Source organism: Ammospiza nelsoni, chromosome Z (genome assembly GCF_027579445.1).
Source record: "Ammospiza nelsoni isolate bAmmNel1 chromosome Z, bAmmNel1.pri, whole genome shotgun sequence".
Taxonomy (NCBI): Eukaryota; Metazoa; Chordata; class Aves; order Passeriformes; family Passerellidae; genus Ammospiza; species Ammospiza nelsoni.
In genome coordinates, this window is record NC_080669.1 from 72,637,457 (window position 1) to 72,664,912 (window position 27,456).

At 39.4% G+C, this 27,456-nt stretch overlaps 1 protein-coding gene across 4 annotated transcripts in view; it reads right to left on the reverse strand.

The window, feature by feature from the left end:
• Nucleotides 1-3,817: 3,817 nt before the first annotated feature.
• The window catches only part of SMC5 (structural maintenance of chromosomes 5), a 42,471-nt gene continuing 18,832 nt past the window's right edge, over nucleotides 3,818-27,456 (reverse strand). For 2 of the 4 annotated variants that reach the window (XM_059492613.1, XM_059492612.1), the window contains 14 exons: nucleotides 25,132-25,245; nucleotides 24,053-24,147; nucleotides 23,724-23,856; nucleotides 22,676-22,849; nucleotides 22,377-22,546; nucleotides 17,668-17,791; nucleotides 16,365-16,487; nucleotides 14,152-14,277; nucleotides 13,423-13,518; nucleotides 12,971-13,075; nucleotides 12,640-12,759; nucleotides 9,400-9,579; nucleotides 9,216-9,311; nucleotides 3,818-5,524 (listed from right to left, as the gene is read on the reverse strand). In XM_059492613.1, the coding sequence (XP_059348596.1) occupies nucleotides 5,384-5,524; nucleotides 9,216-9,311; nucleotides 9,400-9,579; nucleotides 12,640-12,759; nucleotides 12,971-13,075; nucleotides 13,423-13,518; nucleotides 14,152-14,277; nucleotides 16,365-16,487; nucleotides 17,668-17,791; nucleotides 22,377-22,546; nucleotides 22,676-22,849; nucleotides 23,724-23,856; nucleotides 24,053-24,147; nucleotides 25,132-25,245 (1,797 nt within the window). In that variant the 3' untranslated portion in view covers nucleotides 3,818-5,383. The remainder of the gene's footprint in view (nucleotides 5,525-9,215; nucleotides 9,312-9,399; nucleotides 9,580-12,639; nucleotides 12,760-12,970; nucleotides 13,076-13,422; nucleotides 13,519-14,151; nucleotides 14,278-16,364; nucleotides 16,488-17,667; nucleotides 17,792-22,376; nucleotides 22,547-22,675; nucleotides 22,850-23,723; nucleotides 23,857-24,052; nucleotides 24,148-25,131; nucleotides 25,246-27,456) is intronic. The other 2 variants (XM_059492614.1, XM_059492615.1) reach the window with 2 other exon arrangements.

Sequence of the window (27,456 nt, forward strand, 5' to 3'; positions counted from 1 at the left end):
GAGCTCCTCACACTGCTCAGCCACATCGGAAAAATTTCTTCATCAGTAACTTAATGCAAACACCTAATTGTCAGAACACTCCACTTACTCAAGTACTGTTTATGGAACTCCCTTAAAGGAGAGGAAGCTTTCCCAATGGGAAGAATTTTTCAGCTACCATGCTTTCACTGCCATGCTGTCCTCAGCTAAGAAACTCTCTGGCCTCTAAAACACCTCAAACACTTCCACAGGTATTGTGGAAATCTTCCCATTTCAAGAAAAGAAGATCTTGACTGACATAAGTTCTAATCCTTAGCAGACATTTATTTCTGTATGATTACACACAGTATTTTTCTGGCTCATCCGTGGCTTATGGGTAAAAAGAGTCTGTATTGCTTTCAGCTTGTACTTTTGAAATTGCTACAACTATTGCTGTATTTTTAGTGGCTTGTGACCTTCAATTCATAATTAATAAACATCCTATCACTTTTCATATCAAACCCCATCACTGTCTGTTTCATAATGCCTAGTGCCTCTTAGGCCACATAACGCCTGTGTGTCTGTACAGTGAAACACAAGGTACAAAGGAAATGGAATGAATAAACCATAGCACAAACGAGAATCACTGAGTACATAAGGGCAGTTCACCATTCCAAGATCCAACAATGCCCTCTTGGGATTCAGAAATGAAGAAATAAACCAAAGGTGAACAGAAAAGTTCTGGACTTTCCCAATGGCTTTTTCTTTCTCTTGTGGCTAATGGTCAGGGACCAGAACGAGAGCAGCAGAAGTTTCAGAAGACACAGATGTAAGGTATATTAGAGCTTCCCAGAAGCACCACATACAGCCATGTGGGCTCTTCTGTTGTTAATGACTGCTTTGGTGACTTTGAACAGTGTTCCCAAGCAGAAAGCACATTTTAAGGGCCTATGAAAACTCATGCATAACTGCTCTCTCAAAAAATACAAGGGAAAACCACAGTTGTATTACTAGCCTGTGCAATGCTAGTCTGCTTTCCTGAATTGCATGAAATAAGCCAGGCCTCTGCTTTCCTGCATTGCATTAAATAAGCCAGGCCTTATCTAGAAGCTAAACTACACTCAACTCTTACATCTAATAAGCCATATTTCTTAGGCACATCATTTTTAAACAAACACTTCAAGGGGGACAGCCTTCCTGTAAATTTATTCAAACCGAAATAAAGGATTCTCCCCAATATAAGCTACTGCGAGGATTTTTAATGAACGTACTGATTTCTGACATACTGATGCTTAGGGAATTGCCATGCACACTGGCAACTCTACCACTTTAAACATAATAGGCCAAAGTCAGTATATTTTATACAGCAAAGTGCATTTTAAATTCTACAAAAATTCTGACCAGAAAGTCCTTCATGGATGGTACAGTTCAGCTCAGAAGCAAACATAAAGCAGAATCAGATTCTTCACTGCTGGGGCCCACAGAAAACTGTAGTATTAGTGGCTTTTCACCTGAACAGTCCTTTAAGCTTCACTGCAGGAGGACAAAGCGAGGCTGGTACTCTTGGTGGTATCTGAGATGTCCCTTTGCACTCCTTGTACTGATCATCTGCTTTGGATTTGCACCATGTTTGTAATTCCTCAGGAAAATGAACAACATAACCAACAAAAGAAGTAAAAACCCTGCAAAAAACCCCAAACCACTAAAACAAACAACAAAAAACCCGCAAAACCCAACCATCCAAAAAAACCTTTATTGTCCATGAAAACCTATTACCTGATCCAAGCTGAGGTAAACCACTGTCAATGGACTGCAGTTAAGGTCATGCTGTGTAATGTTCACAGTCTTTGGTTACAAATTGGGAAGGGGGAATTTGACATCTTTCCCCTTTAAAATACGTGATCCAGATTCTTTTGAACCGTCCATGTTCATGTTCACATGTTACCTGTGCACTCTTCAGCTCTCAGTTCTTTTCTATGGCTCCCTGGAATATTCTGCCACCATTTTCTGAGTTATCATCCCTTCCCTTCGTCTTGCTTCCTGCAAAATCAACTTTGTCCACCTCTATGTATGGCTTCTTATCCCCAAAGAAGTCTGTCATTCCTTTCCAGCTAACTTGCCACGTTCTCATCACCATGCTTTCCAAAAAGGTCAGTCTGTAAGTGACTTGCTCTTCTGTGAATACACAACAAGAGAAGATACTTGTCAAGATCTCATTTAGCTCTGGATGCAAAAATGACAAGTGCAACACCGTGTTTTGAGACCAACACACGCTGTTGTTGTGGGTTAATCCTGGGCAGCAGCACAGGGCCACACGCCCACTCTCCCGCTATGGGATGGGTCAGAGAATCAGAATGGTAAAAGTGAGAAAACTTCTGGGTTGAGATAAAAAGTTTAATTTGGAAAGCAAAAGCTGTGTGCACAAGTAAGGCAAAACAAGGAAGTCATCCACTACTTCCCATCAACAGACAGGTAGGTCTTCAGCTATTCTCCCAGAAAAGCAGGGCTCCACCACACACAGCTGTTACTTCAGACACCCTCCTTCTTCCCCTAGCTTTTACTGCTGAGGACAATGTCACACAGCATGACATAGCCCTTTGGTCAGTTGTCCCACCTGTGTCCTCTCCCAGCTTCTTATAAACTTCTTGTGCTAGCAGGACAGCGCGAGAAACAGAAAAGGCAAAAATGCAGTGCAAAGCACTCCCCAGGAGTACCAAAAACAGCCCTATGTAACCAACTGCATTCTGATCACAAACTCAAATATAACCCCATACAAACTTCTATGAAGAAAATTATCCCAGCCAAAACCAGTATAACTGCCAAAAAACCCCCACAGGCCTAGTGGGGGTAACAAATCAGCAGAAGATAGACTGGACAACAGGGGAATTACTTCCAAGAGTAACCAAGGAGCAGATTAGTGGAGAAAAAGTGGAGGAATTTGGTGGAAAGCATAAAGATGGGAATTGGTGTCAGAGGATTACACCACTTGGCAAGAGCTGAGCCACAGGAGAGGCTGATAGGCTGCTCTAGTGCTGCTTTTCACCTCTCTTACTTCTGCCTCTACTGTTGCTACTGCTCCTTATTCTTCAATGCTTTCCCTGCTGGCTTTCCACACTGCTACAGTCATGTCTGAAAAGCTTTCAGTGGCTAAAAATGTTGTCCTTCTGCACTTACCTCCCCTCTCCCTACTAGTTCAGCCTTGTCAGGGGCTGAAGTTAGCATCAAAGTAAAATGAGGTTATAGCAACTACTAGATCAGCCCCTGCGACAAGAACTGCCCTTCACCCAAGCTACTGCAACATGCAAAGGACACTGTATCAATGAGCCTCCCAGAGGCATGGCTTTTGGCAAGCCTAGTCTGGGCGCAATGGCATAGAAATGTTGTGCTTTTCAGATGTTTAGGCAGGTGCAGGTGAAGAACTTTTTTTGGAGCAGAGGAGTTAACTCACTTCCACATATCCATTCTCTCACAAATTATAGTGTACTTAATCGTGGTTTTATTCTTAATTAGCAAGGTATGGAGGGGAAAAGGTCTTCCATTACAAAAAGTTCTAGGAAAAGTAATTTTGGACACTGTGTTTTAGTGTGCAACAAGTGAATAATTCTGGCTCAGTTATTTACAGAGAAGCTAGAGTGCCAAGGTTCCCCCTCCCCTGCTTCCCATGCTGTAGCTCTTCTGTCAGACACCTCCCATCAGACACTGTGCCAATCTGTTCTGGTTTAGGAATGGCACTCCCCAGTTTTTGCCTCCTCAAGACTCTCCAAACCAGACACCGCTCTCTTGTTCAATTTTCCCCTCCCCCTGCAGGGGGAGTGTGTGCTGGAGAGAACTGGAGGCACAAAAGGCAAAGATCACAGGCTGAGAGATAAGAACTATTTACTGTAAACAAAAATGAGATAGGAAAATGAACAGTAACAGCAACAAACTCCACAGTAACAGATAATTTTGAAGACTACTTCTAAAACCAAGAGCTTTCAATACAGTGGACAGACAGACAGGCCTGTAGCCTCAATTATGTCAAAGATACTCTGGTTCCCAAACTAACTCCAGATCACAGCCTGAGTTTCCACACTTTTGTATCTTCTGTTCAGTACATGTGTTGGGACACTAATCATCATAGAAACTGCACCAGGAGCTCATTTCACAGTCACACAACTCCACTGACTAACGCTGGCCTGCAGTAACAACAATGTGTGGTTCTCTGCTGCACTGAGGGCTCATCTATCTCTTCAAAGGAACAGTTAAAATACTTCCTCTTTAACACCTAAAACCTGCCAGATTCTAGCTCTTATTTTGTAGTGGGTTATTTTACTTTGAATGCATGAATATCAAAGCCTGAAATACCAGTTTAACTAGCAAAGTTAATTGCCAGGATGCTGTTAAGAAAAACATCCACTGAAAGCAGATACCAAATTGCTGAATTTTACTTATTTAATAGTTAACTTAATAATCAGGACTTTATTTTAGGTCTTCAACATGCTGTTGTAGTATACATTTCCAAATGCTTAACATTTATGGCCAACACTCTATTAAACATTTTTATGGCTTTCTGTTGAAAAGCAATTGACTGTACAGTCACTCCAGTGCAGCTGACCCCTTGTAAAATCCTCCTGGGGTTTAAACTTACATGTCAAATCTGCAGCACTATTTTCTCTATCACCCAAAATGTATGAAGTTTTACTTAGAAAAATAAACACACAAGAAGTTATATATTGCTTAGTTTTACTTCTGCAAACTCACTAGGCTCACTGTTTCAGGAAGACCTGGAATTCTGTTGGCCTCCTTGCTAAAAGATTTGCAAGAAAACCTTTTTATTAGAGCACTACAAAATGAAATGTTACTATATTTATTTGTTAATTTTGAGACAAAGTATTTCCTCAACAATAATATATTCATATAATAATATTATTTATATTAATTTCAGGTTTATTTTTACAAAATAAACCATTACAAACCACTCTTTCTACAGATCACGCGAAGTAATTTTAAGAAATTGCATTTCAATAGGGAAATGGGACAATACCCACATCTGAGGTAAAGTGAAATTATTTACCAAAAGCAAATCCCAATTTTTGGAAAAATATCCCCAACTTCTAGAAAACCAACAGTCACAGAATAAGTCCAGGATAACCTAGAAAAATTACATGCACTTCTGATGTTGCATTAGCTGACAGAATATTAAAAAAAAAAAAGGAAATTTTTTATTTACACCTACAATTGAGAAAAGTAGGTTATCTGGAGAAAATGATCACTATGGAAGACTTGAAAAAGAAAACCATGCATTTCAAATCCATCAAACATTTGTGTAAGTTTTAAGAACCAAAGTTCACAATCATCAATTTTTTGAGGGTTTTCCTCTTTGACAATTTCTGAATTCTTGAAAGCCAGATGTTTCAATAAAGATATATAAAATACTTCTGCAGAATTAAGATGCAGTTATGTTTGAAAGGCGCCGCTGCCGTTTCTTGAAGCACTTTAGGTTCCATTTGTATGTCTCCAGCATAAAAGGTCCATTGTAGACAAACAGCACAGTCATCTTGTCATTGTAAGTGAGATTCTGCAGGAGCTGGTGGGAAAACACAGAAACAAAAGTCAAAATAGCTAGATGTTCCCCATTATCTAAAAAGGCTGAATAAGATCTATGAAAAACCTGAGATCTCAAAAATATCACTATACTAGGATTACAACCTGAGAAATGAAGTGTATTTATTCCTAGAAACCCCCTCAAAGGGACTCACTCTTCAGCCAATTTCTGTGCATGGCTATTCTTATTAGAGGAAAATTTTCATATCTAATCTGCACCTTCTTGCTGCCGTCAACCTCATTGCTTTTTTACTGTATCCAGAGAATACCTCCACTCCTCTGTGGGCACAGAATAATGTTTTTCCCTTTCTTCTCCAGGGCAGGACAGGTGACAATAATTGTACCCAAGTAAATCTGTGTCTCTTTTTAGCCTTGTCCTTCTCTGAGCTAAGCAATTTCCATTAGTGGAAACTCAGAATGATCAAAATTACTTACAAGTTGCACTGCTACCTTCTGGAGTAAGTCCAGCGCCTGTACTACTTTTCTAAAGTGTAACAGCCAAAGCTGGATACTTACGATAATCCAAACTGTGCCAAACACAAGCCTAGCAGACAAAGATGTCATGCAAACCACAGATTATAAGCAGTGCTCAGGATGAACAATTTACAGAATCACAGAAGTTCAAGACTGGAAGAGACCTATAAGATCATCAAGTCCAGCCGATGTTCTGACTGTTCAACTAGATCATGGCAGCAAGTGCCACATCCAGTATTTTTTTGAATTCTTCAAGGGATGATGACTCCACCACCTCACTGGGTAAATGATTCCAGTATCTGACCACTCTTTCTGTGAAATATTTCCTTCTTAATTCTAACTTACATCTCGCTTGACGCAGCTTGAGACTGTGTCCTCTTGTTCTATCTGTTGTCGCCCGGAGAAAGAGACCGACCCCCAGCTCACCACAGCCACCCTTCAGGAAGTTGTAGAGAGCGATGAGGTCGCCCCTTAGTCTCCTTTTCTCCAGGCTGAACAACCCCAGCTCCCTCAGTCGCTCTTCATATGGCTTGTGTTCCAAGCCCCTTATTAGTCTCGTTGCCCTCCTCTGGACACGCTCAAGTAACTCGATGTCCCTCCTAAAGTGAGGGGCCCAGAACTGGATGCAATACTCCAAGTGAGGCCTCACCAGTGCCGAGTACAGGGGAAGAATGACCTCTCTGCTCCTGCTGGCCACTCCATTTCTGATACTGGCCAGGATGGCATTGGCCCTCTTGGCTACCTGGGCACACTGCTGGCTCATATTTAATCGACTGTCAACCAGCACCCCCAGGCCCCTTTCCACCTGGGCACTATCCAGCCATTCCGTCCCCAGCTTATATCGGTACAGGGGGTTATTGTGGCCGAAGTGCAGGACTCGGCACTTGGACTTATTGAAGTTCATCCCGTTTGATTCTGCCCATGCATCTAACCTTTCCAAATCTCTCTGGAGAGCCCTACACCCCTCTAACAGATCTACACTCTTTCTCAATTTAGTGTCATCAGCGAATTTACTAATAAAAGACTCTAAGCCCTCGTCCATATCGTCAATAAAAATATTGAACAGAACTGGCCCCAACACAGACCCCTGAGGGACACCACCGGTGACTGGTCGCCAGCTGGATGTGACACCATTCACCACCACTCTCTGGGCCCTGCAACTGATGCTCAACTTGTCACTTCCCTCTCCCCAGTCATTTAGGCATTACACCAGATGCTGTTGTTGATTTTTCTCACTTAAATACAAATTTTTTGTTTGTCTGTACTGAAATGAATCCTGGTTTTGATAAAATTTACCTAACCTAAGATTATTCAGAATTTCACTTTACAGTGAAAAAAGGATTAACTCCCAACATGGGAGTTATTTGTATGTTTAATAAACATAATGTTTCACCAGATTTGTATTAAAAACACTAATTTTCAAACCCACTTCTAAGAACATATTCAGTTCATCTACTCACTATGACAGTGGATCACAACTACTCAAAATACAGTATTCCCAATCAACTTTACTGCATATTAAATTATACCACTTCCCTCTGCAGCTTGCTTAAAAATACAACCACAGGAAGTGTCAACACACTGAAAAACAGGGTTGCAGTTTTTCCTGTATCCACTGGGTACACACATGGAACTTGGCTTGGTTAGACAAACTGTCACACAGGAACTGCAGGTAAGCCATGAAGAGTAGAGTCTGGCTTTCTCAGCCCACCCTCTGCAGCATTTATAATGACCCTCTGATGCAGCCCACACAAACACTCTCAATCAAGTCAACCTTTACACAATGTGCTCTCTCACTAATTTTTCTTGTGATGGGCTATTGTAACTTGTCATGTCAGCTGCTTATGGAGGAAAGAGGGAAGGAGGCACTTCAGCCACCTCTTCATAACCCTGTTTCTTGTTGCTGAATAATGCTGCAACATAGTCCTCAAGTTCCCTATTACCATGATGCTGACTTTTTTTGTTTTTTTAAAGTTTGGAGATTTTTTAAATTATGCTCTCTCATTTTAATTTTGATCTTTCCTGGTTAGCTCTGCAGACTCAAATTTTGCCTGTCTCTATTCTTAGTAATTTGACAACACACTCAACTTTCACAACAAACTCTGGACCCCAGACAGCAATTTTCTGCAACTCCTTAAATTTGGGAAGCATTAGTTAGTTGAGCTATCTTTCAACATCCAGATCATGCTGTTCTTTCTCTAAGCAGGAGAGTGCATGGAAAACCTGATTCAATAAGAATCACAAGAAGACAAAAGGGAATACGTAACACAGAGCAACAAAGAAGTAATGTGGTCAGGAAACGACCAAACTGCACGGAGGTAAGCATACCGCAAGATCAGGAGGAACAGCAAGCATTACCTTCCATCTCCTTCCAGCAAGGTAAATGCTATGAGGGGGGCTTACTCAGACCCTTCCATTGCTACTTACTGAAAAAACAGGATGTATCAGCCAGATTTTCTAAAATACAGTGTATAAAGCGATACAAGAGTGACATCTTAATGAAAACCAGCACACTTACTGACTGCTTGTCTCCCTGGTGTACAAGTAATATTTACTGTTTCAATTTGTCTTGGATCAAGTTCAACATAACATTAGTCTCTGTTAATGGCGCAGGTGGACAGCCACCTTATTTACCCCTTTCAAGACTTGGCACTGCATCACTGCATGACTAGTAAGTTAACTGCCTTTATTTAAATTTTGACTGAGGAGTACCATTAAACTGGTCACTCTCAGAACACAGATCTCATCTTTTCCAGGCCTCTAAATCTCAGATTAATACAGGAAAATTATTCAAGTAATCATGTGGGACTCCTCTAGTTCTGATGTCAGCAGCACTAGCCTGCTCCTCCTCCAGTGTCCTCAACTGACTTGTCTGGAAGTTGGCCTCTGTTACAGTCTGAATTTTGTGTTAGACAGAGGCATTACCTTTTACAGCCTTTTCTATGGTAACCCTGTCCACTGGTGGCTAACACATGATACTTCCAGTGGGGGCCACAACTCCAGAAGAGGCTTCTGAGATGAGCCTTGGTCTAAGTTGTCTGAATTCTTGCCTGACTGTCCTTAAAATGGACAAATACTCTCTTTAATCCAAATTTCTTAGGTAAAACACAGGTAAGTTATACAGTGTTTATTGGTGTATTATCACACCAAATTCCACTCTCCTACACTTTATGCTTCCTATTTAATTTTCTGCCACACACCTTTGGTGTAATGAGGAAGTACTGAGATGTCCTTTTTTTACAAGCAGTTTCCACAACCATTTCAAAAACTCTTCTCTCATTTGTTGGATCCATTCCCTGAAAAGAAAAAAAAAAAGTCTGTTCTCTCCACTATGTCATAAGCATCTGTACACAGAAAGAGCAACACCACACCATTGATTCTCACCTGATTTATTTCATCAACAACCCTGAAGGGACATCTGTTGAGTTCTTGCAGAGCCATCAGGTATAACATAGTGGAAACAGTTTTCTCACCTCCACTATGATAATACGGAGTCAATTCATGAAGTTCAGTGCTACTGTGGAATTTGACTCTAATGCGAATTCCATACTTCTCATACTCCTCCTGTGAAAGCCAGTACTTTAAAACTCATTTTCTTTTTATTATAGCTTATTTTACAATGACATGCAAATTACAGGGCATTTATACAAATGTACATGGGTCTATCAACTACTCAGGATCAACTTAAAATCAAGATATTAATTCTGGTTCATCTATATATATTAATCCTATTTCACAGAATCACAGAATCACAGAATTTTCAAGACTGGAAGAGACCTATAAGATCATCTAGTCCAGCCGATGTTCTAACTGTTCAGCTAGATCATGGCAGCAAGTGCCACATCCAGTCTTTTTTTAAATTCTTCAAGGGATGATGCCTCTACCACCTCACTGGGTAAATGATTCCAGTTTCTGACCACTCTTTCTGTGAAGTATTTCCTTCTTACTTCTAACTTACATCTAGCTTGACGCAACTTGAGACTTTGTTTTCCTTAATTATTCTTTTCCTCCATGTCTACTTTTGTTACAGAATTTCCAACACCATTCCCTTTTCATTACTATGATTTATTAATTCCTGTTAAGAAAAGTTTTTATATGCAGTAAGAATATCAAGAAGAAAATAAAAATCTTGGACAGAAAAAGAAGAAAGCAATGCCCCTATAAATCCCATTAATAAAAAAAAAAGCGCCTTAGGATACTATCAATTTGAACAGTGGAGTAATGGTGTGTGTGTAGGCTGTGTACCAATCTGAACCTGTTTAAGTACAAGCAGTTCAAAATCCATCAACCACTGCTGTCCAAATCCAGGACAGCCATTTCCTTTTTATACTTCAATGGGAAAATCACACACAAGGATTCCAGTGCTGGCTTTTCTTTAACAGGAAAGTGAAACTTGGCAGCAGCCTCAGCCAATGATGCAAGCTATCAGGATAACAGATGTGGCTCAAAAGAAGGACCATAAAATGAAATGCATTCATGCTTAAGATGAAAAAGAAATCTCCAGAGGACTCTCTAGGATTGCTGAAGTTGTGTTCAGTGGCCACAGAGTTCACTTGGTTGGTCAGAGCATGATACTAACAACATCAAGTTGCGAGTTCAATCCCTGTATGGGCCATTTACTTAAGAGTTGGACTTGATGATCCTTCTGAGCCCTTCCAACTGATTTGTTATTCTGTGAGTTGTTCTGATTACAATTTCACGTAAGGAGAAATAAACCCCAGAATCTAAGGTCTCTAAGCCCACTGTAATTTCAGATGCATTGGCAAAAGTAGGTTTGAAAAAGTGAAAATACAGGCTAGCAAACCAAATTAAAAAGATTGCTGTGAAACACAGCCACAATGGCATCAGTCAGACCTTGACAACTGCCACACAGTTGTGTATTTTGAATACCCGTTTGTATAACTGAGAGATTTTCCAAAACCTGACAAAAATGATGCTCAAAACTCCTTGTAGTGAATCGAGGAATGTGAATGTTATCATGGCTAGCAGTAGGAATTCTGGCAACTGTGTTACCAAGAGAAGTCAGACTGTTCCCAGAGGAAGAGAGGCTTCTGCTACAACATTAAGAAAGAACCCAGTATTTCACACAGTATCACAGAGTCACTGGCTGGAAGAGGCCTCTGAGACCAGAGCCCAGCCTGTGACTGAACACCAATTTGGGCAACAGACCACGGCACTGAGTGCTCTGTCCAGTCGTTCCTTAAGCATCTCCAAGGATGGTGACTCCATCACCTTCCTCCCCAGTCCACTCCATGTTTAATTACATTTTCTGTAAAGAAGTTCCTCCTAATGTCCAATTCCTCTTCTTATCCAATGGTGACAGCAGGTAGTGTCACCAAGCACATCCACAGACCTCAAGATTCCTATAAGGCAGACTAACAGAGGCTTGAACTTCAGTGTCACAGAAATATCTCTAATAAAAAGTAAGTCAACCTCAAGAGTCTCTCTCTTCTTATCTACAGGAAAGGCAAAAGATTCTCCTGCAGAGAACACCAAGGAGTGCAAACTTGAGAAGAGATTATTCACCCTTCTAGACTGTGACCACTGATCCCTTGAGGAAAGAAGTTTTACTCACTGGCACAGTATTGCTAGCTAATCTCTTAAAACTATTTGTGACATCTTTGCTATAGAAAAGCAAGACCTTCCAAAGAAGAGATTCAGAAAGGCACTCCACACGCCTTTTGCTTTTAAATAGCTTTACTGTTCCTTCTGTGTTCTCTCTTTCAACCTACTTTTATCCAAAACAGAGTTTTTGTGTAATATAGATCTGTCGAGGTAACTGTCAAAAGACCTGAAAAGTCTGTGTTTTAATGCTCTATTTTTTAATATTACTATTCTACAGGTAAACATTTTTATGTAGTTCATATAAAGAGCCTTACCAGTCACTCTTCTGCCCTAAGTAATAACTACCACTGCTATTTTAAGAAAAGCTGCTTGAGTAAATTACAACAAAAAAATAAAAGTCAGAAAAAAATTGTGTTAAATTTCACTACTGTGCAGTCTATGTGTTAACATACGAGAATCTTGACATCATCATTTCAGTGATCAATTTAAAATGAACTACCAAATTTCCCTCTCCAGTTCACTGCACTGAATACTTCTCCCCAAGTTCTACTGATGCTTTGAACTCTTCACCAGAGGTAAACCCTACCTATAAAAGTTACTGAGAAGGCAACAGGATGGGCCAAATGACAGCTGCTTTCAGAACACATAAATGGCCTCAGGCTCCAGTAGTAACTACATGTAGATGCAAATCAATTCAACGTATAATAACAGAATATTTAGATGATAATAAAGGACAAAAGTTAGCTGAAAATTCAGAATTAAATAATGAGCTTAATAAATCTGAGTAACAGCTAAGTAAATACAGTGTTTCTAACCACGCTTTGTAAGTTGCAGGCCAATTTCAAAAGCCAGGAGGTGAAGTCCTAGTCATTTGGATAAAGACTCATTTGCCTTCAATCAGACTGATAAGTCCGTTCTAGTACACTGAAAGTGTTGAGTAAAAGTTCAGTGCTTTTAAAAAAAACATCTCCACAGAACAACTTGGTTTTTTTCTCTAGCAATATATGATCAAAACATTATGCAAGAAAATATGCATGTTATATGAAAAATCAATCATACCTCATTTTCCTTATGAAGATCAACTTCACCAACACACTGCATAGAACTAAAGAACTTACTGAACTTTTCATTAATTTGTTCAATCATCACTTTCAAGAGGTTTATCCATTTTTCTTTGATCTAAAAACAGACATATCCATGTAAAATCAATTTAAGACCTGAATTTTCCCTTAGAAATAGCATTTACACTGAAAAAACCATCGTAATTAGGGAAGTTAGCATCTCCATTTACACTCAAAACAATCTGAAATGTTACCATTTATTTCTGTGCATACACTCTTACAAGAACATAGAATTATAATAATGATAAAGTAGTAACTTGAGCTATTACCTGTGAAATGTTTTGCTTATAGTTATTCAACTCATTTCTCTTTTCCTCTAGATACTCTGTTAACTGCTGTATTTCTTGTGTTTGCTTATTGTATTCTTCAACAACCTGCCAGAACAAAAAACAAGCAGTCAGCAAAATATTTGCTAATTGTAACTCTGACTGTAAAAATACCACACTGCATCAATACTGTTCAAACATAACTGCAGACTACTGCACTGCACACTAAACAAAACAGATTTCTAATTTTAAGCAAGGAAACAGTAAAACTTGGTTTCTCTCAGATTATTGCAACACCTTTTTTTTAAAGAACCTACTTTAAATCAGAGTAGATGCAGAATCTGGCATTTACAGCACATTGTTCATACTGTCTAGCTTATTATACTGAAAGATCTAGCAGAAAGTGGGAAACAAGTACAGTGTGGGTAGAGGGGGAGGGAAAGCAATGAACGTACCGAACTACTGAGGCCTGTGAAACAGGAAGCCCTGGTTTTCTCTTCATTCAGAAAAGCATCAATTTCCTCTAATGTGTTTGGAAGAGTCTGAAAAGCCTACAAGACAAAGTATTGCACGTTACAAAGCAATACTAATGAAGGGCTCAAGTTTTCTTTAAAAAAAACCCACAACTGGATAAACCATAAACTATTTTGTTACTTTCAATCAGGGTGTCAGATACTCAAGATTTAACACAGCAAGATTCCCCCACTAACTATTCTGGACCGAGAAAGAAGGTTGGAAGGTTACATAATTAAGAGACATAATCAGTTGCTCTTCAGTTGTCTAAACTGTGCAGGCACAGATACTCAGAGATTCAGTGTAAGACATGGACTATGCTAGATAAATCATGCAAATAAATACTCCTAAGAGGCTGGGTTCAGAACTCAGTTCTTTGATGTTGCTCCACTAGAGCAGAAAGGTAGAAAAATATGGCCTCTCTTTATTTCTGTGAACACAAGACTCTGGATTTCAATTCAAGTCACGGGTCTAAATTTCTCTCCCCTGTGCACAAAACAAAGTAGTAGTCAAAGGGTATTTCAGCAGTATTGCAAAGGTGGTTTAAAAGACTAATGAGAGTAACAGAAGTACACATAATCCTTTACTAGGAGCCTTCTAGTAAAAAAAAAATACATTGCAGGAGAAGTCAGAAATTCAAGAGATGCATGAAATTTTCTTTTTGTACATACAACTTGAAATTCTTCTGGAAAATCTTGATCTGGACGCAATCTGCAGATGTGTTGAGCCTGCTTCATCAGTTCCCTGCACTTGTCATAAAGATGTTGCTTCTTATTATCCAGTTCATGAAGACGTTGCTGTTAGAAATATTAAAAGATATTTTTAAAAATCACCACTATCTTCTTTAAGTATTATTGTGAATTTCCAGAGCTAACTCTAGCACACTAGCAATAAACAACATCCGAAAGAGAAAAAGTAGGTGAAACCAGCCTATTAAAATATCAAAACAATTTGCTTCAACTAACCAAAACTCATTATACATCTCTGCTCATCAAGTCAACAGATACCAAGGCAAACGGATCAAAAGCAAGTTCTTCAGAAATACCTAAATTTCTTTTCTCTCAGCTTAGTAAGTGTGCATGTAGATTCAAGAGTTATCTTCCCAAGTTTTACTGTTGTGTACTTCAGCTAAATATAGGAGCCCTCCAGTGGTGAAAAAAATTCAGTTTTCATTTGAAATCACACAGCTAGAGAAATACTTGTTTCACAGATTTAAAAATAGGACATAGACATTGACAGTCACTCACATTACTTTCTGTAACTGTAACTGATTATTATTTACTAAATACAACAGAAGTTGTAATAATGGGTATGATCATTAGTGATCATCTCACACAAGTTAGTTACCTGTTCTCAGCAGCTATAAACTCAAAAAAACCCTGTTCTTCCCTCCCTCTCCACTAAGCACTACACAAAAGATCTTTGCATTACAGATAAGCATTTCACAATCTCCACAAACAAACTGTAAAAATATTTTTCTATACTGAGTTGGTGCTTTCAGAAAGATTGGAAAGCTTTTAGAAGAGGCCTTTTTTAGACCATCTCTTCTACTTCATGAAGTCCATTGCAGAGGAGGGTTGCAAGGACTGGCATTAGAGCTGTACAGATAAAACAGTAAAGGGAGGACATCCTCCCTTTTCTTTCCAGCCAAGATTTCAAGTTATACTGAATTAGCATAAATGCTATTGTACAGCACAACAGTTACCTTCCACTGGATATCCGCGTATGCCCTGTAATAGTTTTTTGGACCCCACAAATTTAAAAGTCAAATGGCTTCATCTGAAATATTCTGACATGATAATGAAGGCAAAAGATCCTGTGAGAGTCACCCATATTTTTTTTCTACAAGAAGTGTAAATTTTATGTATTTGATCATTTTCAGAGCCCAAATCAATTCTGAATCAACTGAAGTGGGGAATCTCAATTCTCAATTGTATAAAGAACTCCCACTTGAAGGGAGGTCTGCAGAGCTGCACGAAACAAGAGTTCAAGTTGATCTGTAGGCACTTAAAATCTGAAACAGATTCAATATTCAACAGATTGAACATGCCTGATCCAAATTATGGTAAGTAAAATTCTTCAGTGAAAAGGAAAATATAGAGTTGGCAGGAGAAACTTCAGTATGTGACAGAAAAACTAGAAAGCAACAGATATTTGATGTTAATATCAAGCATGTACTAGTAAACGCACTAACAATTCAGCAAGTCAATTTTCAATTTTCACTCAACTTTGCCAGTTTACTGTCAATGCCCACATACAAAATAAAATTTAGACAAATATAAATACACAAGCTTTGATTCCTTATTTCTTCTATATATTAGAAAGTATGTGGCAATGTTCCTGTTGGTTTCTTGAGGGGGCCTCAATGGGACTCCACTTTACTCACATGCCATTCACTAGGAAGGAGGCAATTTTTAAGAATTATCAGAATGTTACAAATCGCAAATCCTGTCTACCAATCTGACCAGATATCTAACTATGTACCAACCCAAGCTTCTCCCTAAATGATGAAGATGTGTGCAGAGACAAGTAGAAACATTACATGAGTTTCCCAGTGACAATACACATTACTGACATGACGTTCATGGCTTTGTTATACAAAGAAGAGTTTACACATTTCTTACTACGATAAAAGGATCCAGGATAAGATGACTAAGTGGCACATTTTCACAGCAGCTTAGCTGTCTCAGCTGAGGATGGCAAAGCTAGTATTCTGCTTTAAATGAAGAGGCTGAAGTCAAACCACCGAAATCAAGGCTAAATATTTAGCAGTACTAACAGCCACTTCTAAACAAAGACACAGAAGCATCCTTTTCAACAGCATAAAGGCTTCCCAATGAGACATTTTCATAGTAGATATCCCAATATCCATAAATATTGTTACCTGTGCAGCTCTTAGCTGTACAGTTCCTGCCTTGTACTCTGATTGTAGTCTGTTCTTCTTAGCAGTCACCCTGGTCATCTGAAAAGCCAGATCTACTTTGTCGACATTCAATGGTATGATCCTCTACATACAGAAAAAGAAAGTAGGTCTTTTTTAACCAGACTCAAAACTGATATAATCACTACTTTAGAAAATACCCATCCTTTTAGTCATAGCATACAATTTCACACTGTGCTCAGGTCATCAATACTGCTGTCAAATTCAATGAAAAGTGGTGACCCAAGTTCTTTAAGAGGTACAGTCCACATGTACTTTTAAGTATCTACAGATACATATATAATTTCCACCAAATAGATATAAATACACATATGTAGATACATATACACGTCTACTTTCAACCCACAATTTTACATCAACCCTCCCTTGCCCCATTCTCATTCCCTTCTCACTATATACTATCATGTGAAATGTAAGAGCTAAGGCCATCTCAATTGTTACTCAGAGAGAATAATCCAGCAGGTGGATATCGGTGCACGTCATATGCCACACAGGGAGGGAAAAGGTCAAAAATACACACAAAAGGCATACACATCTTGTAATGACAGTGCAGTTGACTGACAAGTTGCACAGAAACCCTTATATCTGATGTCTTAACTGGAACAGCACATGACAACTAAACAAGGCTGTGTTTGGGCAGTTACGTAACAGACTTTAATGATCACTAGAATCTGGTTTCATGACATTGACATTAAAACGTTTGGGTTTTTTTCAAACAAGTCAGCCTCAGCAACAGTCCAGAGGCTTCAAAACCATCAACACATTTTTTACTGTCTAAAGGGTAGCCACAATTATAGGCCATTGAAAGCAACTGTTTATCATGTCTTTATGATCAGCACATAAATACAAATTAATCCTCTCCCTTAATGGAAGGGAAAAAAGTTTCTACTGTAGATTCTAGGGGATCTACAAAATGAAATTTTGAGAGTGCTAGCATCTGACTACAGTGGTGAGCTAAGGTTCTTCACTATTTGTCATTTTAACACAAAGTTTCTACAGTATGAAGTTGGGCAGAGAAAAAAGGTTATTCATTTACAATTCTCTTAAGCAATTTCAAAATAATTATCAGAAATACCAACTTAAAAAAAATTAGGAGATGAAAAATGGAAAAAGTTAATATTATTCAATAATTAGGAAAGCTAGCTTGAAAACATTGACAGTAACAAATGTTGCAGGCTTCCCACTTAAATTACAAGAACTGGACTCTTCACAAAAGCGGAACACATACCAAGTTAAAAATACATACCTTCATGAGATGCATCAGTTCAGTAACAAGTTCTGCTTTCTGTTTATTTATTTCTTTGATTTTTACATTTGCCAGCTGAAATTCCTTCTCTAGGTCAATAGCATCTTGTTCCAGCTGTCTTAAACTATGGGAGGAATCAATATTTGATTCATTGTGATTAAAAATAAATCATACTAAAACACAAATGTTCCTACACTTGATGACAAACCAACAGTTAGCAAGAATAGGAATTTATAATCATAACCATTCCAAACATACCGTACGCATTCCCAGCCTATGCACTTTAAACCAAAGAAATATAACAGACAAAACAAGTAGCAGTTAAAGAAACTCCACTTTTGGCCACTAACAGCATCATTGTGCAAGCATAGTCCTTTACTTCTGTAAATTTCAAATCAGAGGAAAAAAAAAATCAGTGTAAGGAATGAACTTTTCTTCTTCTGATACCTCTTTGTAACAATACAACACAGGTGAGTTCAGGAAGTTTACTTAATTCTTGTTACATAGTCTAGCCAAAAAATAAATACATCCTTGTCTCGGTGAAGAAAAACAGAGTTTTCATTTGTTATAGAGCTTCGGAACATGGAAGAGGAACCATGGTATTTAGTGAGCTGCAAAGCATTTGGAGATTTTTCAAAACTGCTGAACAGGCCAAGAGGATGATACAGGAAACTACAAACTGGTCATTCTCGCTTCGATCCCTGAGAAAACAGTAAAACAAGTCCCTTCAGGAAGCAATTCTAGGGGCATAATGGAAAAGGTGATCATGGAGATTCATCAAGCATTTACAAAGGGCATGCCATACCTCATGAACCAACTGTAAAACAATGGGATGACTGAGACCAAGCTGTTGCTACTTACGTCAATTTTAGCTTCCTGTTAGGGTACCTGACAGAAGCTCACCTCCACACATACAAAAGAGACAACAGAAGCTGCCAGAAGTCCAAATAATACCCTGCATCTTGGCTACACCCAGGCCTACCACATGAGCCATGAGTCCATGAAATGCCCATTTCCACAAGCTCAGAGGAGCACAGGGCCATGGGAGCAGATGGGAATGCAAATTCAGGACTCAGAGAAAGGGACACCCTGTCCCAGGACAGTCTCAATACCAGTGTCCAGGTGTGAAACCAATCAATCTAGTCAACACCCAAGGCCCCCTTTGGACTGAGGAGGGTTGCCTTCTTGCACCACAACTGAATCACAGAACTGGTTGGGCTGGAAAAGACCTTAAGATCATTTAGTCCAAACACCAACCTAACACTGCCAGATTCTTCACTAAACTATATCCCTAAGAACCACACCTACAGGTCATGTTACCAACCAAAAAAGTAACTGAAATAAACCAAAAATTCACTCCTCCAGGCAATGATACAGCTCTCATGTAATTTCAGGCTCTGAAATGCAAAAGTAGTATCTGAAAATACTATTGTCAAGTAAGTCTACAGGGGTATCACACAGAAAATGAGTGAACACATGCCTGTCTGTGACTCCAACAGCAGTCCCCTACCTTAATTTAAGTGGTGGCACAACCTTTGGCAACAGCTCTCCTGGCAAAGAGACAGTCACACCACCATTCCAGCTTCCTTCCTCTTTAAGAAATCACTTATTCTCCACTGACTGCAGTTCATCTGGAAAGCCTGTGGTTTTGTGGCTCTTTCACATTTTAGTGGGCATTTCTGTCTGCATTAGCAGTACTGGGAATGCACCAAACATGCCAGTGTATTTGTGGGATACTGAGTAACCCAAATTTATCACTTTGGCTGAGCAGCCTCACTCCTGGCCAAGTCCTGTGAAGGTTCACCAGGGTTACCAATTGTTCACTGAAGCTCATGAACACATGGATATCTTTTTGAAGCACCAGTGTGTAAAAATTATATAGAGGAGACAAAACTGTGTTCCTATTTATGATATAGAAGATATCTAAATAAAAAAGTAATTATATAACATAAGCAGACGTCTTGTTTCTGACAATTTTGCTGTAATCTCAGTAGAGAGTGCACTGAATCTTTGTTCCTAAAGGCCAAGTCCTCCAGCTTCACTAGTCATCAATTCAGTGTCAAAAGAAACCTCAGTCTGTAGAGGGTAACATTACTGTCCCTGACTGAAGAGTCCTTCAACCTCTGCAGTCAAAAAGCCACTATCAGCTGCTGTCACTGAGACTCCTCCCAAGCTGTTCAGCCCCCAGCCCAGTCCTCTGCATCTCCTGTAGAACAGCATAGTGCTGGACATTGTGCTGTAGAATAAACATTATGGGATCCAGCAGAAAAGCACAAGACTCTTACTATTACATATTTAGGAGGGCAAAAAATGTGAGGAAAGGGAGGAACTAGGTAAGTTGGAGAATAACACGTATAGGAAAACAGAGGAATACGAGGATAAGAGGGACATTTAGATGTAAATAGTGGGCTGGTTGCTACCCTTGTCCAGCCACACCCAATTGGCACATTCACTTTTTACTCAACTCCATTCCTCCCTCTTTTCTTGCTTTCTACTCAGGCACTCACATGTTTGGAAGTCTAAGTGCAAGCAATTGTAGTCAAATCACAAGTCAGAGGGGGAAACCTGCTTGTCTGTGATGGCTGCACCTGGCTGGAGACCAGAGCAAGTGTACCATGGGATGATGTGATTGTCCTTGCTGCCAGCACCATGGTACAAGTGTGCAAGAGAGTGTTTGATCCCCAATAAAGACCAAAGCACACTAGACAGTAAGTGGCCCAGGAGCCAAGACAGTAAGTGAGTCACTAAGAGTGACACCGCAGGAAGAAATGGCTACTGGAGGATCAGCCTGGCTGACACAGACTGCTGCCACACGCATGTGCTTATGGGTAAGATGACAGGAGTACTGGCTATGGGGTGCAAATTGGGGGAGTCGTGGCTACCTCTGTATCTCTGAAACAAAGACCACAGAATGAGCTACTGGAAACTAGAGAGTCACAGCCAGTTCAGCATGCAGGCACACATGGGCGAGGGAGGCAGTCTCTACAGGCCAACAGAAGCAGGGTTACAGCCTCAGGGGTTTGCATTTCCAGGTACAAGCAGCTCAGGAGACTGAGGTCTAGGGGTACTGACTGCGCAGATTCAGAGTGTCTGGAACCAGCGGCCAACGGGATCCACATTGCCCACAGATATGCACAGACAATGCACGTGTGCATATCTATGGGTAATCTCATGTTGCTCAGACACAGTACAAACATGAGCCAACCACCAGTGTTGCATCTGTCCAGTTGCTCTGTATGACTGCTGTGCAGTGTGTAATTACATACACATAAGCTGTTCAGATGTGTTCTGTGTGTGTCCAGTGGGAAGTCAGGCTTAGCCCCACTACTGGATTCATGCGGGAGGAGCATTAACCTGCATAAGCTTCATCTTCCTCTCAGTCTGCTGGATCCTGACGAATTTCTCTCATTTTTTGAGTGCTGTGTCCCACACCACTCATGCATTTGAATTTCAAGACCACAGTCTGGATTAACTGAAGACTAAATAGGTAAAAAAATGTGGTTCTATGGCGACTCTTGGTTTGTTTTCTCTTGCCCAGAAGTCAGTACCAAGGATTATGTTCTGGATCCTATCCTGTTTAGGACTCCTCCACTGGCACATGGAAGAGCAAAGAGAGGGCCCTGCTGTTAGGTTATTAGACACTGAACTACTGGGAGGGAGCAATAAGCCTGCTGTTCACAGAGGTCTACTGAAGCTGGGGAAGCAGTTGACAGAACATTTGTGAGATTCAGCAAAGACAAATGCAGAGTCCTGTCCTGTGAAGACAGTGGGTCTGGCAGTAATATAGGCTCATGACAGACTGACTTCAGCAAAGCTCTACAAACAAGAACCTGAAGCACTGCTGGACAATGAGCTGTGCATAAGCAAGCAGTGCACCCTGGCAGCAAACCAGGCTGTATGAATAGGAGCACAGACAAGTTAAGTGATTTTTCCTCTCTGTTTAGCACTGCACACAGTTTGGACCACTGTGCAAAATCTCACCCGGAGGGCAATCAAGATCGTCAGGGGCTACAGCACACACTCTACAGCACAGGATGAGGTGCTCTGTTTGTTCACCATAGACAAGAGACTAATAACAGCCCTGTATCAACAGAAACCACTGACAGGATGGAACAAAGTTCTCTTATGAGGTACACAGTAGAAGAATTGATAGACAGTGTGCCTAGGTTAAAACAAGAAAGGTCCAAACTGGATGTTAATGTTGTCTACACTGCCTACTGGGAGTTTGTGCTTAAATGAAATACCAGTTGAAAAATGCCTTGACTTCACCTCTTATGACAAACAGCAACACAGACCCACAAAAACAAAACATATGTAATGAATGATACTATGCACAACTGGGGCCTTACTCAATCCCTGACATGCTTACTTAGTACCATTTATACACATTATGGCATTATCTAGATATGTGCTACAAAGTTAGAACAATAATCTAATATTTGAGTAAATACATGCAGTGATATTTAACTGGAATCCTATGATTTTATTACAGAAAGTCATCTGGAACATTGCTACATGTTGTCTCAGATACTGTCATAATTTCTAAACACCTTTCTTGTCTTGATTATCACCTGTATCTAATGCTCAAATACTGGTTACTTTTTAAGGGTAAAAGCATGCTGTATTAAGAGAAAACAAAAATATCTCGGCTTTTAAAATTATAACATAGATATTGTAGATTTTTTCATAGATAACAGCTTGTTTCCTACCTATCATACTTCACACCAATTTTTGATTCCAACTGCCTCCTCCGGTTTTCTCTCTCTAAAAGTGCCTTCTTCTCCTGCCTGAGTTTATTGTCCTTGAGATCCAGAAGTTTCTGTCTCTCGAACAGTGCAGTCAAACGTGCATCCAATGACTTTAACGTATTACTGATGTTCTGAAACAAAAGAAAATGCAACACTAGCATCCTTACTGCATGCCATACTAACATATGCAGGCTCTGCTTAATGCATGATAAAACGGCTAAAAGTTCACAACATACACAGTTACAGAAATACACTGGTACCTGTCGCTGGTTTTCCAACTGTCCTCTTTCCTCTGTATCCACTGAACTAGTGAGATACTGTGCATCCTTCAAGCATATGTTACTAGTGATGGTTTGTTTTGTGTAAGAAGACATTTTAATAACATATCTTTCTTCTGCTGTATAAATTTGCTTCAGATTGGTTTCCTGTATGACCTAAGATATACAGAAAAATATTAATCTGACAAAAGCATTATTGAAGGCAATACTTTTCAGAACAAGGAACAAGTGTGATTGATAAACACAGTAAAAAAAACTTCAGCTTCTGCAGGTCCTACTTATTAACAACCTTTGCAAAAAGATGCTAAGTTTAATGCAGCATTACACTTGTAATTCAGACTGGTAAGCAAAGAACTGTTGAGATACTGCTGGAGTATAGTGCCATAACTAATTAAACAAGTCTGACTGTCAAGATATTACAGACACCAATGAAAATTTGTTAGCATTGGTACTGCATAGTGAACAAGGATTGTATTTACTTCAGATACCTAACATGGTGCACAGGTATCCCGTGTAACAAAGAAACAAAGTACTAAAGAATTAATAGATGAAACCATAAGGTGAGCTGTAATGCATTAGTCAAGCAAATGTGTCTGTAGGAAAAAAGAAGGCATAAAAATACCAGAGCTGCTTGTCTTACAAGCTTCATATCAAAAAGGATAGCATAAATAACCAAAGATTTACCACAACTCAAGATACATAAAGATAAAATATGTCCACTACACCAGAAACAGCAAAAAGCCTCCACAGGATAAGTTATATTTGACTAAAAATGTTGCTCAGTTTATTTATGCAGCATCAGCTATAATCTGTCAATTAGGCTTAGCAAATAATTAGGCTGACTGAATTTGTTAAAATGTCTTGCAATATGTTAGCCCATAATGAAGTGTTCCCACTTCTACAAGGCAAACAAAAAGGATAAATAAAATTGCTAAAGCAATTTTTTGCATTCTCTACGTTTACTTGCCAAACAACTTCCGAAATAAAACTCCACACCACAGGTGCATTTATGCTTCTTCAGATACTTTACCCTTTCAATCATGTCTCTGGTCTTCTGTGTTCCCACAGGAACATCATGAACACGGTACTGGTAACAAAGGTAACTCATCACGGGAGAAGGCGCATCAAATAACTCTCGTAAATATGAATAAAATCCGTATCGGCTGGAGAAGAGATAAAGTAAGCATCACAAATCAAATTCAGCAGGTAAGCAAGCTGAAGTTACTGAAGGGTCAGAAAGAAGTCCCACTAACCCAGAACTAAACTGGTGATAATTTGATTTGCATAAAAAATTCTAATATATAGCAACAAAACAAACCCACTGCATTTAAAACAATCCGAATATAATCAGATACATACTGTAATTCTTCAATAGGTCTGGATGGTAAAATTTCAGCACATGATTTATCAGGTGCACATACAGCATTCACTCTTAGATTCTGACGATCACGCACCTATTATAAGATTATATTAGATTATTTGGTAAAGACCAGAAAAATAAACCATGTGCAAATAAAATATTAATTACGGATTCAGAGTGAGAATTATTTTCAACTGATGACCTCTGGAAGAACTTACAAATTCACTCTGGCTCAGAAATAACCAAGTTCTCTAAAAGCAAACTCCATTAACGTCCCTGAAAACACTATATGCTAGAGAAAATAAAAGCAATCAAAGAAACCCAGGGCCAAGTGCTCAGTCTAAAGAGCTACTTGTATAAGTGAAGATCCGTTGAGCTGGTTAAAGCAGCCTTGAACTGAGTTCCACAACCACACAAGCAAGATATGCCCCCAGAACTTCAGATATCACTACTACTGTTCAGGTATAAAAAAGTGGTAAGTTTCCATGAAGAGTGGATGAGTCTTCAAAAACTGCAGGACAGTCTGTCACTAAATACACCATTGTGCTGACTGTAGTTGGGAAATATTGTGACAGTTCAATACCGTATTTTCTGCTCTTTTCCTCTTGCATCATCTGCCTGACTTTCAAAAGGAACAATCTTCTCACTGATTCAGGAGACAGGAGAACTATGAGAACACAAGCTTAATTTGCTGCTTAGACCACTGCATGTCACAAAAGATGCTTCCTGCCTCTTTATTCAAAGGGCAGTGGAAAATTTTGGTACTAAATTTGTAGATTTCTGCTCTACCCGTTTTCTTGTACACAGTATTTTCCACTTAAGTGATTATTGCCTTAAGGAAGGAAGAAAGGAGGAAGACAATCTAAAAAAACCACATCTTCTAATAGTCCTACATGTATCCAGTTAGTCTAAGGTTTAAGGAAACCTTAATTCTGAAGAAAATTTTTGAACACTACACATTATCCACTTGTTATGATATAGGTATCTATAATTATCATACAGATTTACTCGCTAGCCTCCCAAGTTCAGGGTTCCTACTTCAGTACTTAATGAAGTTCCAAAATTGGTGCCAACTTGCCTCCACCAGAAATGTCTCCATATCTTCTTGACACTCAAAAACGAAAGCCCTCAAGTCATTGGATGAAATGTGATTTTCAACATATTTTGCATGTCTACTGTCTTTCATATTGATCTAATAAAGAAAGGTAATGAGCAAGTGATTTAATACAATTCAACTTAACATCCCAAAAAACACTTCAAATAATCAAGATGATATCCACACATATATTTAATGAAACCAAGAACGATGTCTTTAAAAATATATTTCTTTGCCTTTTTTTCAACCAATTCTCTTGCGAGGAAACCTATGGTAAGTCACAGATCACTGTGCTTAATTTTTAGCCATCCATATCCTTTTTCAGCACTCCTGGAGTTACCACCATCTCTCACCACACCACCTCTCCCGCTCCATCCTGGCCTTACAATTGAAACCACCCCCATCTTATGTCTAATGGCTCTGCTCCAGCACTAGTAAGGGTTTTTCCATTAGCAACAGAAAACATCACACTCCTTAAGCTGAAGTGCATTTGAATACCTAAGAAAAAAGCCCCACATACTTAAAATGGATGAAGCCTACCAAATCTGAATGAAATGTTAATGTTTTTGGTTTTCAGTTGACTTTGACTAGTAATTAAACATCATGTCACTATACATGAAACACAAAGGCAAAATTACAGAGAACTACACAATTTAATAATCTCAAAATGGAGAAAGGCTGGATACAGTTAACAGCAATTTGAAAGCTGGAATTTTTAAGTACACCAGACTAATTTACATAATACCAAAGTGTACTGGTTTTGGCTGAGGTAGGGTTAATTTTCTCCACAGTGGCCAGTATGGGGCTGTGTTTTGGGCCTGTGCTCAACAGAGGGTTCATTATACAGAGATGGTTGTCATCTCTGAGCACAGGTTACACAAAGCCAAGGCCTCTTCTGCTCTTTGTGTAGCCACAGTGGTAGGGCAGCGATGATGGAGACTGGGAAGAAACAGAGCCAGAACAGGTGACTCAAACTGACCAAAGGGATATTCCAGATCATCATCCTCAGTATACAATGTGAGAGGAAGAAGGTACATTTGGAGTGATGGCTTCCGAAATGTCATAGTTTAGGAATGGCATTCTTCAATTTAGAAGGCCCATTAAAATCATGGCACTGCTTGCTCCCCATGTTCCCTCCCTGCCTCCTACTCCAGCAGGATGGAGTTGAAAACTGGAGGCAAAAAAAGGTAAAAATCATGGGTTGACATAAGAATAATTTACTGGAAAGAGCAATAAGATAAAGAAAGAAATTTCAATAATTAAAGGTGTAAGACTAACAATTTACACCCCCAACAAATGCTGACTGCCCACTGTGACTTCTCCCAACCTGAAAGGCAAAATTACACCAAGAGTCTCTTTCCACCACTCACCCTGCAAAGAGGTGCAGTTATATGGAACAAATTAGGGTCTGGCCACACCCTCTCAGCCACACATTCTCTCAAGCATTACCAAAATTTAACCCTGTCCTTGGCCAAAACCAAGACACCAAGTCACTGTCACACAGGATGGAGCCCAGCTCTCCTAGAGATGGCTGAACACCTGCCCGTCCATGGAAATGGTGACTTAATTTCTTGTTTTGCTTTCCTCATGTGCATGGCTTTTGCTTTCCCTATTAAATTGTCTATACCATGAGCTGTCTAAGCTTTTACTCTTCTGATTCTCTACTGAATTCTGAACAGGGGCAGTGAGTGAGCAGCTGCCTGGGGCTTGACGAATGGGCAGGGTTACACCTCAGAGAGAAAACAAATCCACACATCAATTGATGTCACAGAGGTTAATGAGGCCGTATGTAAAGATATCCTTATTGAAGCATTTATAAAGCGATCTTGATGTGGTCTTTCAGGGAGAATTCAAAGTTCTAATGATAACAAGAAATATTTGGGATTCTATTCTAAACAAAAGTAATTTTGATCAGCCCTAGTACATGTACCAAGTGTAAGAATTTGTATATAAATATTCTGATATACTAATTTAAATTGTAGCAATATATTAAGTAAATTTGCAATTCTGAAAAGTGCAACTGGAGATCTTCATCCTCTTCACATTACATAGAGCATATATTGCAAGCATGTATTGAACTAAAAAATGTAATATCCTCTTTGAAAATTTAGCCCTGCTATTTCTAGATCATACTTAAGTTATCAAACCAAACCAAAACACAAAACAAAACCAGCAACTGATTTCTGTGTCTCTAGATGGCTGAGTAGAGCAAACAAAAAAACTACTCCGAGATCACAGAGGGAAGTAAGCACACAGCTGAGCAGGTTGCGCTGTTAAGGCAGATACTCAATTGGCAACTGCTTTTTT